We start from the raw sequence: 20,772 nt of genomic DNA, 5'->3' as shown, positions 1-20,772 counted from the left end.
TTTGTAGAGGGAAATGACAAGCTACAAGGCAGGCAGTCCCACTTGTGGTGCACACGTAGAGTGAGAAGCACTGGGAGGTCTACATGCAACAGGACTTAGCTGGCACATTCCAGCACTTTTTTGGCAAGGTGTCGAGTGCCTTTAATCCGTGCCCTTTAATGAGATTTGAGATCCCCTGCAACAAGCGGGATCAAGCCATAAAAGCATGAAGGAGATTAAACTACAGATTAATAATTATACAGTATAAACAATCTGGGATGAAAGAAAGGCTCTTTTGCTCCATTGGAGATTGACATGTTTATGTATAAAGTGGGGGATCTATAAAGCTTATTGATTAGTATTTCAAACGAAACTAATCTAAAAGCATTACTAATTATTAACTGAAATATGTAATACAAATAGCATGCTAGGAAACAATCAATACTTCCCAGTGCTCATAACCCCCTACAGCAATTTCTGTGCTAAAAAGGGGACCAAGCCTAGATGGCAAACCCTAGTGTTTGCCAGGGAGTTTTGTCTCTCCATATACACAGAAGAGAACAGTCTGCAACGTAAAAGCAAGCACACTTTTTTCTTACTTCTTCCCCCTCAGCTCCTGCCTACACTAACTGTACCTAACCCATACTGCAGGATGCAGTAAGAAATAAATAATTTTGAAAAATCACTCCACAAATCTAACTAAAGCAATGTATGGTGTTTCTTGGACTGTCAGAAGAATGCAAATATTGTTATGCAGGACCAAATCCAGCCTTTTTAGATAAACTTGACCACATAGCAACATAGCTTCATGGAGGGAAGAGCCAATTTTCTATTATCAGACTAAATGAAGATTTTGCCATTAAAACAATTCAAGTCTTGTAGAAATAGACTCAGTTAACGTATATTTATTGGAAGTCAAGATCAGGTAAGTATATTTACAGATTCGTGCCATTACTTTAAGAATTGAAGTCCTAGTACAATACAGTTCAGCTACAAGCCCAAATGAATGTTAAATAGCTTTAAAAATACTTGTTGCTCGATGAAATACAGGACAGTCACTACTTTGTTATGAATAACATGATGCTTTTCATCACACCATACTATGCTCCAATATAGTGTCTTAAAAATAGAGATGAATTTGCATGTGCATATAGTTATATATGTATATACAGGTACACAGACATGCGTGTATATATATATGTGCACACATATGCACAATGTTTAATTAGTAGCCCTCAGAAAATATGTATTACTGTCACTGCATGTTTCTGGATAGCCCATGTTGCCTGGCATGAGTTTTTGAACATTAAAAATTGACATCTCTTGGGCCAGTCCTATCAACCCAGACTTATTTCAAGGAGGAAACGCTCCTTTAACTCTGTACAAATTAGGTGGGCCAGTATTATTTGCAGCTGTTACTGTGTGCATTTCTCACCTGACGTACACATGCACGCACACATTCTTCTCTGTGGCATGTAGCAAGAATTTTTCCGAAAGGAACATAAAAGCAAGAGGAGAAATTAAAATCATGAGAAGGATGTTTGTGCAAATGCTTTCAGTAATAAAGGAGGAAAGAGATGTGTGAAAGAAGCTCTGAAACGGGACTAATCCAGAGGCAATGGCAAAAAATTGAAGGGATGGGGAAGAGCCAGAAGCAACATCCACAAGGATGCTAAAAATTGTGTTACTATGGATGTGTGGAAGTATTCAAGACAAAAGAAGGAAAAGGACCAGGCTTACCTCAGAGAGAGAGGAGGCTGACGAGGCTGAGGGCTTATGGATCAAGAGTTACGCAGAAGGAAAGATGGAGGAAGGATGGCTGGAGAACTTTCAAGGCAGAAGGGCCTGTAGTAAGGGCGCAGGAGCCCAGTCCTGGCCCCCTTGCCTCCAGGGGGGTGGAGGGGCAGAAGTGAGAACAGGGAAACAAATAATGGGAAAGAGTGGCTATTTTCCCATATTTTCAGTGAGCACAAAGAAACTGAAGAAGCCAGAGATAAAGCCATTGCATACTACCAACGAGTGTGTAAGGATGCTTGGATGGAGCAGAAAAGAGTAGATGGGCAGCAGAGAGAGGTTGCGCCATCCAGAACAGAGAGAGGCATGACTGCCAAGGAGCTGGAAAGCGCAGTGGGAATGGAGGTGACACCAAGAGAAAAGGTCCCCAGAAATGGTCCGTTCCCCCACTGAGAGGTGGGGTGATGCTGGGAGGCAAGGGGAGGGAAAGTTGCAAGCACTCAGAGAAGCAAACAGGGAGAAGTGTAGAAGTAGAGAAGAGACGAGAGGGGCGAGGTAATCGCTGGTGAGAGGCTGGAGAGTGGATAAGGACACAGCGCCAAGAGACAATAATCCAGCTGATAAGAGCATTAGGCCCAAGAGATGTCAAGCAAAAGGCAGAGAGCAGAAGAGGCTATGGAGGTGGCAAGAAGAGCTTGAGCTTAAAATAAAACTGTTAAGCTCTCCGAATGCACCAGCCATACGCTTCTGCTCTGCCTGGTTCCTCTCTCATTGTGCCACCGGAGACAGACTACCTTATGGCAGGGAGCAAACAAAAATCCAGCCACCCTCAGGCTGATCCTGGAGCAGCAACAGAATGGAAAAGACGCAAAATAAAAGCAGGCTGACAATAGCTGCCTGTGGATAAAAAGGAGGCTTTTAGCACAGCTGTGTGGCTATATTTGATTTAAGTGGGCTTCTTCATGCAAAACAGAGGCACAGCAGTGCAAATGCTTTGTAAAGAAAGCACTGTGGACCGAAACTCCTGCACATTAGAAAGACAGAAAGGAAACGCTGACGTCCTGGGCCACGCCAGGATGCACATGGAGCTGGGGATCCTGGCCCAGGCAGCCAGCACAAAGGCGCCTGCACCGCACCGTCCCCATGCAAGGCAGTGCTATGCCCAGTGATGTGAGGACTGATGTATACAAAGCCCGAAGTGCCTCCTTCTTAGGTGGCTTAGTATTTTGAATTTGAGTTTGACAACCCCTTGTAAAAAAAAAAAAAAAGCTTGCCTCCTCAAGAAAATGACTACCAAATACTGTAAAAATCCTGTTCTTTGTGACAAAGAAATCCACTTCCAAATTAAGGAACAAAACACAGTAGCCCTGATTACACACTACACATTTCCGTAATTGTTCTTTTTCTAGTAGCAAGTAATTAATCTTGTGTTAGAGCCTGAAAAGTCCCTACTAGTTTTTGAACTTGCAGACAGCTGGAAAATGCCTACTTAGGCTAGTGTGCACATCTTTGAGTAATTCTTACTTGCTAATTACTCATCTAGAAGCTGCCAAGAGCTATTCTAACATTTTGCTAACTAGCAAGGTATATCACATCACATTATCATGTATCATGTGAATTAACAACAGGATGCTGGTGAAGTGATGGGATAAAAATCAGGTAGTTGAGAAAAAAAATTAAAGCTAATTGATTTGCAACAACAACAAAAAAATAATCTGTGGTACGCAAACAGTGTTTCAGAAACGAAGAACACGGCTGGAGAACAAAAAACAAAAGCGAAACTAGGATTTGCAGAAGTTGTCAGAGTAGATTCCTGTTCTTGGTGACAGATGAGACTGAAGCCTGGGACCCCTTGCAAACGAGACTTGCTAATACTCCACTAACCCACTGCAACCAGAGCAATATTCCTCTCTGCAACACAACAGATGTGATTCAAACTGGCAAGCCCTCGCACATAAAAGCACAATGCTTTCCCATGCTCAGTGAGGTTTCCGCAATTTTCATCGTAGTGGCCCAGAGGGAATTCCAGTTTGCTGTGTGCAGGAAGCTCACTGGTGCTCCTGCATTGCAGAGCAGACCCTGCCATGGCTGAAGGGGCACCAAAGGGCACCAAGCAAGAGCTGCTGAAGGAACACCCTCAAGGTGGATCTGCCGGTGGCACAGGCATCCCGTGCAGCCCTTGGGCCTTTGTGGGAGGTGGGGGGAGGCAGCCTGGAGGGGAATCAAAGAAGCGCCTTTATACATGTGCATGCACATTAACTGCAGTGAGCTGATGCAGGATTTGCAACAGGAACAGCTGCCCTGAAAGTGGCAAAGGCAAGTTATTATCAGGATGAACATCCTTACGCAGCATCTCAGGGGAGACTCTGGCCACCTTTAATCAAATGTTTTTTTCCTGGAATGCTGTTAAGCTGTGGTCATCAATCCCATTTAAGGGAACGGAAAGAAGGCTTTGTATCACCACCTTCCCTCCTTGCTCAATGTGACATAAAATACTGGCACATCAGCGCAGGCAGAAGAAACAGAGCCTGGCTGACAATGGTCACACTCACGTATTTATTAAGCAGCCCGGGGACGGCGGCACCAGGAGCAGAAGATGACTATGCAGCTTGTTCATCGAATGCCTGCAGCAGCAGCTTCCTGCTACTGAGAGGTTTCCTTGAAATACCTCCAGAAACGCTCTGCAACCAAAATGCAAAAGCAGCCACTTGCCTTGTTCCGATTGTCCACTTGAACTTTTTGAGAAGGTTGCATGTATTTACCAGCAGTCTGCAGTGCTGTGTTGCCAGCCGACTTGGGGCAGAACGACTGCAAAACCTGACTGTGGTACTTACACGATCCACGCATGGCTTTGCCTCTCATTCCTCAAAAGGGCACGTAGGGAGACCCAGCAGTACCCCCGTGCCCTGGCAGGCTGCGGGGGTACAGGCAGATCACCATCGGGTGGTTAGGAGCTTGTGCTGCCGCTGCCAGGACTGTAGGTAAGGGAGAGGTGGTTACCTTGACTTCTTGGCTACCCATCCAGATTGGTAAAATCAGTTAAAGGACAAGGCGATTTTCGTGATCATTATGGCCTAGACAGGGGCTGGAATTTGACCCACGTTGGTCATTCAGATGTTTCACTGCTGGGCACTGCTACAGGGTTTAGCGTTGCTGCTGCCTTCAGTCTCTTTCCACAGCTTCATCTTGTCTGTGCTCTGTATACATAAGCACACACAGACCCTGAGACTCACAGTGAACCCTTGTAATTCCGGCTGCCAGCAGCTGATGTGGAGTCAGAAAAAAAAAACATCCTTCAGCAAGAGGTCGCGTCTATAAATATGGCAAAACTAATTATCCCAAGAAGGGTTCTCCTTCCTCTTAAAATTAGCAGTGTATACAGTCGGATATCTCAATGTAAACACATCGCTCTGAATTTCACCAGCTTCACCATCAAGCACTGCTGCACTGCTATGGAATGAAAAGTATGAATCCTGTACGAGGTCTCTAACAGATACGAAATCTGACAAGTGAAAAGTTTTACTGTAGTGTTTTTAAAAGAGTGAAATTAGGGAGAAAAAGTGTGAAGCCTAAAACCAGCAAGACACCAAAAGTTACAAGAGAAGTACAAACGGTGCGTTAACAAGAGAAATATTAAATGTGTGCATGTGAGAAATGGGTAAGATAGGTGAAGACCTTCCTGTGACCAAGGCAGTGGGCAAGCTCCAACCGAGAGTCCAGGAGAGAAAAAGGGCAGGTAGTCGTAAGACAGGACAAGGGAGCCGATGCTATCCTGGGTTCAAGAACAGGAAGTCTTTCCAGAAAAACTGCTCTGGGTAGTTTTAAGTAATTATCTATAAAATATAGGGCAAGAAAGAGCCTCCAGGACCAGGCAGACCTGGGGACTATGTAAGCCACATCTCGCAAGCCAGAAGAGCTCAGAAACATCCTTGCTAGGGCATATCCTTGCTAGATCCTTGCTAGGGGATGCTTTTTTTTTTTTTTTTTTTTTTTTGGGGGGGGGGGGGGGAGGGGGGAAATTTTGCTTCATTATTTCAAGTCTGGTTTTAAGTAAATACTTCTTTAATCCTTAAAGGCATCCCTTAAATCTCCTCTAGTTTCCTGGTTTTTCAGAGACAAAAGCAGAGTGCTGCACTCACTCAAGTATGGTTGTCCCTCAAACTGGTGAACGGGACATCTCCTGCAGTTCCCAGTGGGGCTACACAGATCTGCAGTAGCAAAAGGATAATGAGATGCAGACTCCCTCATATTTAACAAAGGAGCCTGTACGAAAGAGTTGTCTTCCAGTGACCACTGCTAGACTGGAAAGCCCTTTAGCATGCAGTTGGAGGGTGGAAAGAAAGGCTGAATGAATCATGAATGAGCAAATAAGGTTATGGGACACCCCCACACTTTTCCATTTCAGCTCTGTAAAGTTCAGCTATACCCAGGTGGTGCTACTGGAACCCCTATCCAGAGAGAGAGAACTGAGCAAGTCTGAATCAATCAGATTCTGTCTAAGAATTGAGCAAAATCCTGCAACACAACAGAGGATGGAGAAGTTGTCATCATTTACACAGGAATAACAAAGAAAGGCGAGTCTGGCAACCTTATCCTAAACAAAGAAATAATCAGGTGAGCTTCACCCAGCACAGTTGTTGGGAGAAAAAGTCAGGAAAAAAACAGCTAGATTTCTGAGCAGAAAATTGACTGGTCTCCCAAACCCTTCCCGTGTCCTCAGGTACAGAAGCACTGCCAGCTTCTGCAGAGGAAGCCTGCCCTGGAGCTCCACAGGAGCAGAAAGGGGGACATGACAAGTGCCATAGGCAAATTTTTGCAGCAAAGGAGCAACTACTGCTTAACCAATGCAAAACGACAGCCTCAAACGCTCGTGCAATGATGAAGCATCAGCAAAAGCCAAATGGGAGATGAACAGAAACACGCTCTCACATCCAGAGCCATCTGTCCCTCTTCCCTCATTCTTGTTGTTTTACAAATTGACCTACTGTTCCAAATCCCAGATTTTCAGAAATAGCACTGGCTGAAGGTATTACTGGGAAAAACGATCAGTGTCAGCTAACCAATGTAACTGAGGAACTCCTTCCAGGAGGCTGAGGCAGTGATGACAGAAACTGGAAAACCAAAATGCCAGAGAGGGGGAAGCACGGGCCACTTGGATACACAGGCAAGAAGCAGCAGGACCAACATTTGACAGTGCAAGTGGTGTTCTCTTCTGCTGAAAGCAATTGAGAAGTATGCTTAGCAAAGATGATTCCTGTTTTTTGGTATAAATGGTGTATTTCAGAGGACAAACAACCATCCCTTCCCGACTCTCCAGGCTGGCCTCAGAGTAAAGGAGATAAGAATACTCAGGAGATTCCTAAAATCTATTACTATACCAAATAAATAGCTAGTAATCTCCTGTGAACGGAAAATCCCTTTGCCTATTCCCAAACAATTACTGCCTCCCCACCCTGTACAAAGATAAATTTCCTCTCCAAGGTAATTTTTAATATTTTAAGTAGGCTTGGTAATGGCAACCCTGTTACTTTAATATCCTCAGAGACCCTTACCATCTCTCCCTGTTGAGGTTTTCCACAAAGCACCCATCCTCATAGTTTTTTAGTCTTTTGAACCCTTAATTTCCTATTAGATTGGCATGTCTTCATTGGCCTGACTAGTTTTACTGTGTGCTTCAATCGGTGGTGAGTGAGTAACCCCCTCGCAAGGCTTTTGGGGGGGATTTCCTCCCAGCACTGCCAAAGGAGCCACGACTTGATGCGTGTCCTCCCCCACCTTGGCGCTCCCTCTCCCTTTGCAATGGGGAAAAAGGAAAACTAGAAAACGCAACAGATGGTCTGAAATCCTCTTCCTGTGAAAACCATCACTACGGCAGCTAGCTTAGGCAATATTTCAAATATTTCCGCATGTACCAACAGCGGTATCCATGACTAGGGAAGACGAGGAGGCTGCTTGTCAAACTCCCCCATAGGCACACTGTTTCCAGTAGCCTAGTCCTCTTGTTGAAGGCTCTCTTCCCTACTATAAATCCAATAAGAAAACTAATCTTCTCCAGATTTAAAGCTGACAGGTGGTACATGCATAATTAAAGATGACCTAACAGAGAATGCTCTCATTTCTGGCATATTATCAGACACTTAAGCAAAGCAATTATCAGTAAGCAATCTTTTCTGTCAACAGAGATTGGATGAAACATTTTGGCAGTCAGGAAGATATTGTAACAATGATACACAGGTATTTGCAAATACTTCAGCAATATAACATAGGCTTAAATCTCTCCTGTCTCAGAGGAATGCCTTCATCACCTATGGAGGACTACAGTAACCTCTTCTCACATTTCTGTGTTCCCCTGTGCTATTTCCATGGACTCATGGTAAATACTGCACAGCCTCCACCTTGCTCCTACTCATGCCAACCTCTTCCTTCAACTCATCTGCACTCCCTACAAATCCTGCCGTTCCTCCCCACCTGGTCTTTCTGTCCTCCCTAGCTCCCACACCCCTTAGACCTGCACTCGCTGGTAGATGGTTGATTTGTCCCCCAGGGAACCCTGTCCTACTGCTTTTTTTTTTTCCCCAAAAAGCAAGCAAAACCCCAGAAAACTTGTCCTTCCTCTTCCTTACTCAAAAGCAAACAAAAATCCAGCTCCTCCAGCAAAACCCGGTGAAGCCTCCCCCAAATGCCCTCTTCTTCACCTGCAGGTAGCAGCCACCTGCGGCGTGTCAGCGCTATGCCACTCTCTGTGTCCTCATTATAGCTCTTGTGACATGAACACCTGTGGGGAGGAATTACGGGCCTCATATGTTACGACGGACTGTGCCTGTTGTGAAGAACCATGTCTTACTCATTGTGGACCACGAGCTGAACACCTTTCCCCTGGGAGCTGTGAAGGTGGAAGAGATGCCTTGCTCTGCCCAGCTTATAGAGGGGGCAAGTGCAAGCGAAGATTGGTGGGGAATTTTATGTGGAATCAACCCAAAAGTCTATGCTAGAACTAGGAACATCTTCCCTGCTTTTTGGTTGAACAAGCAGATGGCATTGCCTCCCAAAATAGCAATGTCACCCATGCAGTTTGAAAGAGGCAGAAACTTTTTAACCTAAACTCTTAAAAAGCTTCCTTCAAGCAGTGTTTTGCCATGAATCCAGAAAGCTTTCTGTGCCTTTTTTTTTCCCTCCTAAGAAGGGATTTTTAAAACAGGATCTTTTGGGGAAGAAAAACAGGCAGAGCAAAAAATAATTAGGAAAAGGAAAGCCTAAAAAGGTGAGTGGTTTTCTTAATTTGGGGGAAATTAGGATTGTGAGAAGTATTATAAACCATAATTACATACACACATGGGACTGCACTTTACCTTACAAAAGAGCTGCTCTTAGGGTATAAAATTGCTTTAATATTGCACTAAGACAAGTGTTTTTTAAAAAAAGACTTATGATAATGGATTTTCAAAGCAAAAGTAAAGCTGCTTTTCCCTGAGAACAGGGCTTTAGAGCAGGGAAACTTCACAATGCCAGTGGTGTGCGTTTTGCTGCATTTCACAAGATCTCTCATTATTTAAATTCCAATGTATTTATGTCATACATGGATAAACGATCTTATTGTTCAGAACATGTCTTTATATGAACATCTCTGCTGTTAGAACTAGTGCTGTTTTGCCTTTCCCCCCCCCCACTCTCCTTACCAAGACAGAACAAAAGTCTCTTTTACTGCAGTTTTGGGAACTTCACGCAAATGGCAGTTTTTACACATCAATCGTCAGTTTAATAACACTAATGATAAGAGGGGAATTAATGGTAATGGGCTGACTTTTTGGCAAGCAAATCAGAGTTTATAGAGAAGTTTCTGCTATGTCAAACTTCATAGCCATGTGTTATCAAAAGCACTAGCAGTGAGAATTAAGATTAAACCACTGACTCATTAGCAAGCTGGGCTTACTAACCACAACGTTTCTGCACAAAGGTTGATTATTTAGAAATGCGTCGTACAAGATAGGAAGTCTTGGTAGTCTTCTGGGACAGCGGAGAGCCATTTACGTAACAAAATACATTTGCCAGGGGATACAGATCTGACTGAGGAGGCTCCATATCTCCCTCAGTTAAAGCAATACCGGTTAGTCTCTCATTCCCCCCTAAGGCACAGAGCGTGGTCACTCCTTCTCCTGTTCCACCCCACTCTTGCAATTGTGGTAATTTGCAGCATTTGAAGTCCAGTCCTGCACCCACCGCTCCCCATGCGTGACCCTGGTGACTTCACAGGTGCTGCTTACAGGCGCTCGTGCCACAAGACCAGCGTGGGAAGAGGAAAACGGCATCATATGGAGAGCTGGGGCAGCGAGAACAAACGGGTCTTCTGTGGATTGACGGATGACTACAAAGAGCCACATTTTGAAAACATGGCTCAATCATGACCGCAGGAATGACACTGAGTATAAGAAAAAGCATATGCTTCCCCAACACGTGAAAAAAGAAAGATATGTCAGAATGCCAGGTTTTGACACAAAATACCACGGGAGAAGTGAGCAACAGCAGATTTTCAGTAATACTACAAATGGGTGCTTAAGCAGGCATAGTAGTTTCCCATGGTAATGACGGTCTAAGGACAAGCTTCGTATCTCTTAGATGTTAACTGTTTCACCCCGACAGACAGACACAGTCCCACACTCCAGCCCAGTTCTAATGCGGGAAATGCAGATACAAATTACACTTTGCTTCCTCCCACTCACCTTTGGCTATGATCAGGACTGGCTAATAAATTGCTCTAATATTGAATCCCATCCCACCTAGGGCATCTCCTTTTCCACGCATGCCTCACCGCTTTTTCACACTGCCTGTAGGTTTGATGCTATGGTTTCCAGCTATGGGCTGTAAGGACTGAATCCCGCATCCTGAGGAGGATGGGCCATTCCCATGGAAGCATTTAAACCACAACGTCTCCGGAGTCGATACCCTTCAGTTTGGCTGTATTTCCTGGCTAATGCCCCCACAACTTGAAATGGTATTTCCAGGCAAAGAAACCTATGCTAAGGACTGCTAATTTATCTGCGCTGCATGTCCATCCTCCTGCCATGTGTGGGCTTTGCCGAGAATCAAGTTTTGTAGAGGAGAAATGAAGTTTGCTCCCTTATTATTTACAATATGCACTTCTCAGTGATGCTTTTAATGAGTAGGCAAGTGGAAAAATACATTTTTAAGCAGTGCAAAATCTGCTAAAGTTTTAGAAGCAGCCCCAAGGCAGGCAAGCCTTATTATGCACTGCAGGGATGAAATGTAGCGTTTTCGGCGAGAAGCCGTTTTACCACTGGGAGAACTGTGGGAGCTGGGCTGTCCCACCCATAAGCAGACTAGGAAATGACAGGAGCTGGTAGATGTTGTCTGCATGTATGGTCAGAGACAGAGAAGTAGTTAAGCCACATCCCTGAGGTACCACCCCTGGGAGGGTGGATGTAATAGGTCATTACAGAGGGAAAAAAGGTGATAAATAACTATTCCACTCAACACCATCACTGTGACTGGGGGAAGCAAGGTGGCATTAGCAGTAGGTCTGGGTGGGCAACGAGCAAAACAGCACGAGAAACACATAGGTACGATGTGCCAGCGTATGCATGCTGAAAGGGATGAAGTCTCTGATTTTTGCTGCATTGTTGATATGATGTCATGCTTCTAGCTGCCTGCATCATGGACCTTGCCATGTCACCCAAGTGCCTCTAAACGAGACCATAAAGTTTCTGTCCCATGATCTGCTGCTGCTCACTACAATGCAGCCCCAGACATTACTAGTGAGAATGGTAATAACCTTCCTCTCCCCATAAACCTATGCTAGAATTACTCTATAGCCAAAACCCAGCCCCAAAATCAAGTCCTCAGCCAAATGAAGCAATGCATAAAGATCACTGCTTGAGCTGGGAACACACACCTAGATTTTTCCCAAGTCTGAAGGAGTCCCAATTCCTACTGAAAAAATGGGAGCTGTGCATGTTCAACCTTTTGCTGCAGGCTGGTATGCACTCTGAACACCATCTCAAAAAATACTATTGCTTCATCAATACATTTGTAATTCAACCAAAATAATTTCAAAAAGCATCTGAAGAGCTTTGCATGGTAAATATCAGAAAAACACCGCTTTCCAAGCCTGCAGCCAGTTGTTCTGTAATATCTTCTGCTTTGTGCTGACAACCTTTTTTCCCTCCAATCATTCAGACACAATGCCTTCAGGTCTGTCTAAGTAATGTAATTTACTGGAGTGGAATTCCCTTGATACCTTCTGCAGCACTCAGTGACAGTATCATTTATACTCTACACTGTCATGCCATGACACTGATACATTGGCTTTCATCCCTCATTCAGCACAGAGGGTGCAATTTCACCTTCCATTGTGCCCTTTTGCAGACTGCGCGCACAAATTCCCTCCATTCATTCCTAATTACAAACCTCTGCTGAAATACTCTCATTAGATTTATATTTCTCACTCCAAAGTGTCAATCTGATTTGAAAATTCCAATTTTCCGGAAGATTCATCCATTAGCAGCGACCTCCAAAGCATTCCTTAACTGAGTGCATTAAAAGTGAAGCTGGCAGAGCAGAGACACACTTAAAATACACCATTACAGCAAATCTCCATTGCTAATGTTTTTGCATTATTCGAGCAATGCAATAAGGAGCTTGTGACCAGGCAGCTCTGTTCCTCCGGCAAGTGACAGGCAGCACTCAACTGCTCTGTCTGGCTCTGCTCCCGTTGTGAGGCTGCACCACATCCCTAAGCATCCACCATTCCCCCCAGGTACGTGGGAGGGGGTCGCTGGCTGACCGGGGTCTGCGGCCACCATGTCACAGGACCTCCTGTACATCGCAGGGAGCAGCGACAGCCCAGGTGGCTGTTTAAAGGACTTCAGAAACTGAGAGCCATAGAAAGGGTTTATGACAACTGCAAACACGCCCGAGTGCAGCTTGTTTGCTGCGGGAAAGTTAAAAAAAACGAAGCTGGGGGTTTTCTGAGGTAGCAGATCTTTTGCTGTGCAACCCAACAGGCTGTTAGAGCTCTTCAGCTAAAAACCTCAACTGTATCACTTTGGTCACTTACACTAATCCTAATTTAGCAGCCACATGCAGGACTGTTCCCTTCAGACTGTATACTGAAAACACAACTCCACAGACTCCATGGAGCAGCTCTGCAAGTGGTCAAAAGGATCAAAAAAAGATCTGTCCACCTTTTCAAGAGAAAGGTAAACACCTTGCAAACCTCATCACCATACAAGGGAAAAAATGAAGAGCCCAGCAGTGGGTACTGATAGTTGCACAATGCGCCCTATGTGCCATCTCTAAAAATAGCCTGTGCGGCGATACCCCTGGAAAAGACCAGCGTGTCTCATCCAGCTGGAAAGTGCGGCAGCGGTGAGCGGTGCGTGAGTGCCATCACCGCATGACGCGCTCTCTCCTGCTGTTATCTTCAAAGCCATCAGGTTTGAACTCATCAGCATCGGGCGCAGCAGTAGAAAGGAGGAGGAGGGAGGAGAAAAAACCCACCTCTACATCTGTACCTAAAAGGGAAAATTTCACCGAAAAAATGACAACAAGCACTCACGCCACTTGTCAGCATCTGGTCACCTACAGGACTGGGACACGCAGGCGATTATAACAGATGTAATGCAATTCCCTGCAGCAACCACTGCCGTGGAAACTAATTATTGCTGAAGTTTTGCCTGTTCCCACCTGAAATATTTAAAACCTTGATTACTGCATTAGCTCTCTTGCCTTTCGTACTTTGTATCAAGGCAAGAGACGGTCCAAGGGGCGCACACAGATGTAAAAGCAGAAATGTGCATTTCAGCAGAAAGGCAAAAGTAAAGCAGCATCGACAGGCACTGAGCTCTTCTGAAAAGAGGGGGCGGGTTACACCAAGATAATTTAAAAGGATTTCATATTGCATAATAAAAGACTCACCGCTGACAGCATGGCTGTTCCATGGAACAAGCGTGTGTGCCTCTAAGTGCCCCCAGCACCCTACATCCTCCGTGCCACGTGGTGCTGTTACTCAGAGTGAAAACCTATTGTCTTGCGCAGCCCAGTTCTCAAGACCAACACCTCTGCTACCCTGTCAAGCCTGGAAAACCTGGAAAGGTCACAAAGCAACAAGGAAGCAGTGAAGCTCAAGCTGCCACACAGCAGAAAGCAAGTTTTCAGCCTCTACCTTTGTTTCTGCAGCTCTTGGATAGATGCTCTCTCTATTCATCCATCGCAAGAATGACATCAAACCGAGAGGCTTGACATGCACAGGCACACTCATTCTCTGGAAATGCCACGGCTACTTAATGAGTGAAGCTGGGACAGCACCAAACCTGACACCATGAAGTTACGAATTTCCCTGCATATGCTGACAACGTCTCTCTTGAATATTTCTCTTGGCCACAAGCTGAACTACCAATTAACGTGGTCAGAGCAGATTTAGTAGCTCAAGATATTGCAACTAATTTAGTAGGTTCCTAACCAGTACAACTACCTGGAAAATCTACCAAGACAGCATATTTCAATACTGTCACCCTAAAAAACAAAGCAAAAGGATTTTAGGTGCCAAAAGTTAACCCTGAGAATTTGTTCCTTGATGATCAGCAGTTTTGTATAGTTCTCCTTTCCACCCCCCCACCCCCCTCCCTTATTTTTCTCTTTCTTTGCCAGAAGATGAAGTTCTGGATCAACAGTGACGTTCTGGAGGGCTGATTTTAAGGATCTTTCAGTCCTCTCCAAAGCTGCTTTTTCCAGAGAGCAGAACAATTCTTCTTCCAAAGTTCTTTCATCACTACCTCTTACTTATGCTCCAAGCCTAACTCTATTTTTTTTCTTTTTTAAAGCAAGAAGCTGATGAATTAACATAGTTAGACCACACCGCAAGTAAACTCTGCCTCTCCTTCCAACACAGACCCATGTACAAGCATTTAAGCCTAGGACTCACCAGACAAAGCTGAAGTCGCAGGCAAGCCAGTCATCAGAGCTAGAGAAGAATTATGCTTGCTCTACAAATTCTGAAGCATTTGAATCTTATTTTTAGTTGTACACAAAGGGCAATAAATGGAAAATCTTATTGTAACCACTGCTTTTTCATGGCCACCCACACTTCCAACACCTACAGCAAAAGTATATAAATGCAAAAACCCCAGAACTCATGGCTCATCTGAACAAGGGATGCAAACTAGCTAATGGCTGTTACTTTTTTTCCAGTTTGTATTTACAGTGCCATTACATTCTGTTAAGCATCAAGGACAGCTATTGGTACGCAGTGTGTATCCACTGTCAAGGATCCTGCTGGATTTTCATACCTTTAATTAACTGCTTTCTCCCAGTTACCTGGTAGAGTCCTTTTCCAAGTTAGCTGACCACTGACCAGTTTTTGAATGATGAAATGGAGGAGTTGCCTCTCCCTAACTCTCAGTTTTTTCCCCCACTGCCCAAACTACTGAGGTACAAGGAGTTAATGCTTCACTCACCTGTGAGAAATTATGCTGAATACTTTACCCAGAAACTGGTGATTACGAAAAAAATCCCTTTACACTCATAACAGTAGAAGAACTTCAAACAAATTGCTGTCAAGGATGATTTCATTGTGTTTAAATCCACTTTAACTCAAGTCACTTTGCAAATTATTCTGTAATTTAATACCTAAAACTCCCAGGTCTACTACGATGCCAGTTTACTTTCCTGTCTGTCCTATGCCTGATTCTTTCCATTTACCAAAAGCAACACAAGAACGAACCTGGTTATCATCTGAAAACCTGCAGAAAGCTAACTCAATTAGCTGAGTAAAGAAGAAATACAGAAAAAGGTCCATCTTAAGACCAGACCCAACAAGAGTACAGGTGATGCCACATCTGCCGACGGGGGAAAGACGAGTCAACAATCTCATGTCATTAATTACCTTGCTGTCTCTGAAAATGCAAGTTATTATAGCCAGAGAAGCATCCGCTACAACACTTTTATTTCTCAACTTTTTGCAAATTATAACAGGAAACACGTCCCATAAACTAGCAATCAATATTTAACAAAATAAACTAAGACAAAGTGCCAGCCCTGGAAAAATGTACCTTTACCTGCCTTTGGTCATTAATTGCCCACCAGACCCAATGGCCCATCACCTTCCCTCAGCCCCCGGCAAGCCGAGCGCAGAGCCGGCTGCTCTCTACGCGCACTGCTGAGATCAGGTGTGTGCTTCTCTGGCGAGGATTTAGGTCGTAGGATCTGCGCGCTGAATGCTGCAGAAGCACGGGTATCTAAGTATTATGAAAATAAATGGGTCATACACCACTGAGCTAACAACCACACCACCCCCAAGCCGGGCACTGAATGACTGTGCAGGGCTCTGCCAGAGGGAGAGGACAGATTGAACCAGCAGTGAAAACAAAACTGTTGTGGTGAGATGGATTTTACTTTTCACTGGTTTGGGTTACAGAGAAAGTTGATCTTGCCATCACCACCTCTCAGTTTTTCTGTAAAAAAAAAAAAAATTAAAAAAAAAAAAATAAAAAATAAAAAAATAAAGCAACATGTGGGCAGGTAAGCCGTCCTGTGGAGATGGGCTGGCATCTTGCCCCCACCCCCCACCCCAGTAAGGGGAAGTGCCGCTGGCCCTGGGCGGAGGGAGGGCTGTGACTCAGTCCCTCAGGCTGACACACACACGCACCCGGGCTGTCACCTGTCACAGCGAAAAATAGAAGTCCTCACCACAACATGGCAGCCACGTGGGAAACACCGAGTAAACAGATCAGTGACACCGCGTACCCACGCGGCCCATCGCACCACTGGGGTGAGGAACAAACAAACTTGTGGTCAATGGCAGCAAAGGTGAGAGGTGTCGGAATAAATTTGGTTTCATATGGCGCGCTATACTGCAACAAACACCACCGTCCTCCCCCATGGGCTCAGCTAAGCACAAGCAGGATGCTCCTTCGGGCCATACAGCCCATGGTCACCATGTGTACCCAGACAGGGATGCCTCTGGTCAGAAAAATCCAGAGTGGGATGTCCTATCACTGCCCACACGTGTGTGCACACGAAGCTACACCGGCACTTTCCAGACCATACTGATTATATTTGTCCATATATATCTATTTTTAAAATTGTGTTTTTCATATATAACTGTTATTTTTATATATATACACACATATGTATATATACATTAAAAATGTATTTAATCAACAGATGTATTTGCTGCAAACACTTCTCAAAAGCTGTCCCCAGCCACTCAGACTGGGGGTGCAGCCTGCCTCAAGTACAGAGGCACTGATGGCACCGAGGAGCACCTGATCACAACGAGGGACCGACGCAGTGCTGGCAGTGGTCAACAGCTTTATGTATTCTCAACGTGGGGGCAGTAGGAGTAACTGGATTAATTAGTGGCAAAGAAGATTTCCCCTAGTCTGCAGGAAAATGCTCTTTGGTGCCTGTCAGCACAACACCCAGGGCAGCATGCCACGGGAGGTCGTGAAGCTCCCCGGGGCAGGAGATGCTCCACGTGATGATGCATGAGGTGCAGAGCCCTCATATGCCAGTACTATAAAATGGGTAAGAAAATGCCTTCTCCACTATAAAAACAGCACTCCAACAGGAAAATGTACCAGAAAAATCATGAAATTCAGACATGGCCACGTCTTACATCAAACCCCAGTAGGATAAAACCATCCCTGTCCTCAGGTACAGCCATGGCGCTTGAGAACTGGATTTGGTACGAAGAGTTAGGAGTATTTGATAAGTCAATGTTCAAAGGGATGCGACTTTGCCTTCAGAAATCTGATTTCCTTCTTAACTCTGTCAAGTTACCTGACCTTTTGATGCAGATTTTTAAAAAGACACATTTTTCCCAGGCTGTGGTGGTAGGCGGGTGACAGACATTTAATCACTAAAAATCTGCATCTTAAAATTTTACATTATTTACATCTGCCTACAGATGGTTGTAGGACAGATTTCAAGAAATCTTTTTTAATTTTTTTTTGAAATATTCTGAGGAACTCATACCTAGCAAATAGGAAATTTGTGTGCAGAGGTTTCTGCATTTTGGGTTGCCTTTTTTTTCCCCCGAACAAAGCACTTAGCAGCGCTTGCTGAATTCTCAACACTGGATAGATAAGCATGACAAATTAGGACAACTTATTAGATGCAGATTACCATTGATTAGTATGTTATTTTTGCTGCTTTTAAAGGAAAACACATGGGGTAAAACTAAGCGAGAAACGTGAGCAGAGTGTGGAAATTGCTAGGAATCACCACTCACCTCCGCGGGGATGCCAGCAGCCCTGCCCCAGCATCTGCTCCGAGGCACAGCCATGTCCCCAGCACCTGAGCAAAGCCCCATCCATGCTTTGCCATTAGTGACCGTTTGGGATAACGAACTGTAAGCTGCTCAGTGAAAAGCACAGCTTCTCCCTAATTTGTGTACTCCCTCATAATACACGCGGTCTAACCTGTCCAGGATTAATTCCCAGAGGACCTGGATATTCTTATTTTTTTTTTAATCTTGGCACACGCACCATAACAGGGTTTTGCAATCTGCTCTGTCAGAACAAGGAAGATACCTTCTGCTTTGAATTCAAACTTCCGTACGTATTGGTTTTTTGGAAATCACATAAATCAGCATCCTAGTAGTATTATAAAAACTAAATAATAAATGGAAGCGGGGAAAGGAAAACTTGTTTACGAAATACACTGCACCCTGGGAAAAGCAAGAAGAATATGGTTGTCACAGCTGGGTCAACCTTGTGTAACTGCTCTTTCCAACAGGGCTAATTAACAAGGGAAAGTTCGCTTCTTTCTATGGGAACTGCTGTAACAAGGTAATTGTTACATGCAGAGTTTGTTATCACAAAAAGCCAGGCAGTGGGAAACACAGAGTTAAATAAGCAACCAGCAGCTTGCCCTCGCATCTACCTCTGCTGGCATGGAGTACAACGGCTACAACCCCGGTGATACATGTGCTGAGAGTTAGAGCACACATCTCAAGCACTGGAGCAGAATAATAAAAAAAGGAAAAGAAAAAAAAAGGGGGGTGGGAAAGAAAAAGGAAAATAAAGTAAAGCACTATTTGATGACAGCTCCTATATCCTTACACCAGTTTTCAAGTTTATTTGGCCCTCAGACCTGATTTTACCACTGGAAATAGAGACTTCTGATTGTTTGCAGCACAAGAAGCAGCAAGACAAAACTTTCTATGCACTTCTTGGAATGAGAGAGGTTTTCTTCCATTTACGTCTATTAAATTTCTGGCTGTTTTTTCAAGTGCCCTAAGAATGATGCCATTTTTAAAGTTAGTTCCTCTGAAAGGGGTTTTAATAGTGAATCTGCAGGATGCCTAATGACAAGCTTTTCAAACATCATGAGAACAGCCTACAAAAAAGTGTGAATAAGGCTTCCAGCCTCATGGGAATGGTGCTAAGTAGGACTGATGAACAAGGTTTTGCTGCCTGCCTAGCTGTTACAACTTGTATTTTCAAGTTTTCTTCCCTTAAGACAAACACTAGAAACAAGTTTCAAGCCAGATCCAAAACTCTCCTGTAGTCAAATGATTCCTGCTATCAGGGGGTTAACTAATAACTGCACCATATATTGCCAAGCCCACAATGAAATAGCAATGCTCTCCCTTTTTTGGACAATAAAATCAAACCAACACGTTGTAAGGCCCCTTTGACAGTGAATTCTGTTACTACCCAGCCTTTCTCAGCTGCCTACTACTTCACTATTATTTTTGCTGATAGTCATCATACCAGAAAAAGTTGTCTCCTCTCTTTAAAAACGGAATTTCCATATGCATTAAAAAACCCTGTCCTCCTTTCACAATAGACTTTTCTTGTTTTAAACAATACTTTTAGTGTCACCCGATCAAATTAAGTACCTCAAATGAAGGTATCTTACTAATACAAACTCTTCAGTTCCAAAACACTCCTGTTTTTTTAGAAGTAGTACTACAAATCCGTTCCTAAGATTAAAAATGTTGTTAGTAAGCATTCAAGAAAAATTGCCCAGTGATGAGCGCTGTGGTTGGCTTCACTGCCCTGTCCTGATTTAATCATTAAAATGTGTCATATGGATTTGTTACTGCAGTGAACGAACAGGGGCAGGACATGCATAGTACCACACTGCGAACCACAATTTTGTATTATCTCTGGCTCAGGCAGCCTTTTGCCAAGCTGCTCTACACTACTATCTGAATGATAAAAACCTCCCAACCACGATGAGATTTGGCTTTATTTTAAAAAGTAATGGAATAAAATTGTGCTGAAGCCTTTTTTCAGACTTCGCAGCTCTGGGATGTCCCACCCTCTGGACAGCACAGACCACCACATCCATGCCATCCTTGTAACGGTCCAGAGGTTTCTCCACCTGCAGATCCACCCCAGAATTAGGGTTAGAACTGCTGAAAAGTAAAAAAAACGGTCAAACCAATTTCTCCCCTCTAGAACAGCCCTCCGATTCCATGCCAGGCTGATGCCATGTGACGTTTTAGAGGAGAACTTAACCACGACAGGGGATGAAATGTGTGCACAGCACCACAGCCATTCCCTGTCTTGGGAGGAAAAATCAAAGCATGCAACACTCACCAGGAACTACTACCCAGACTGAGGAGATAGGAAGGAGACTGCAGCTCCCCTTTGTCCCTAGCAAATCTGTGTACAGCTTCCTCCACCCTCCTACAGCCAGGTGAAGCAGCTAAATTTTTAAGCTGATGCTTAAAGAGCCTTTTGGGGCAGCAGGCTGAAAGGAAAAGCAGCACCAGGGCTCCTCCAAGGGAAGTATTCTGGAAACCCCGAAGGAGGATATGGGTTTTATGATGGGAAAAATACAGGGATGCCTGCAGTCCTGCTGAGCAAAGGATGGCCTCCAAACTCACACAGAGCACGTGCGGCTTCGGCACAGCACACCGAGATAAGTGCACGCACACTTTCCCAGTTGTGGAGAAAACCAAAGCATAGTTAGGGGGATAGCGTGCAGAGACGTGTTTTAAGTACTTCTTGGTATGGTTTACTATGGTAGCAGAACACTTAGAAAAGCCTTCAAAATGACAATCAAGATTTAGGTTAAAAAAAGCAAGTA

General features: G+C 44.3%; 1 protein-coding gene across 10 annotated transcripts in view; it reads right to left on the bottom strand.

Annotated features, from left to right (window-relative positions):
- Window positions 1–20,772, bottom strand: part of BACH2 (BTB domain and CNC homolog 2) — a 202,695-nt gene that overhangs the window by 62,696 nt on the left and 119,227 nt on the right. The window contains exons 1-2 of one of the 10 annotated variants that reach the window (XM_080389326.1): window positions 14,651–20,217; window positions 13,645–13,813 (exon numbers count right to left, since the gene is read on the bottom strand). The exons of 8 other annotated variants lie outside the window; for them this stretch is intronic. In XM_080389326.1, coding sequence (XP_080245452.1) covers window positions 13,645–13,656 — 12 coding nt within the window. In that variant the 5' untranslated portion in view covers window positions 13,657–13,813; window positions 14,651–20,217. Of the gene's footprint in view, window positions 1–13,644; window positions 13,814–14,650; window positions 20,218–20,772 lie in introns of those variants that run through there. One more of the 10 variants, XM_080389327.1, reaches the window with a different exon arrangement.

This window comes from Falco punctatus (assembly GCF_963210335.1).
Source record: "Falco punctatus genome assembly, chromosome: 5".
NCBI classification, from domain to species: Eukaryota; Metazoa; Chordata; class Aves; order Falconiformes; family Falconidae; genus Falco; species Falco punctatus.
The sequence above is the reverse complement of the archived record's forward strand: the minus strand, read 5'-3'. Positions and strand labels throughout refer to the sequence as shown.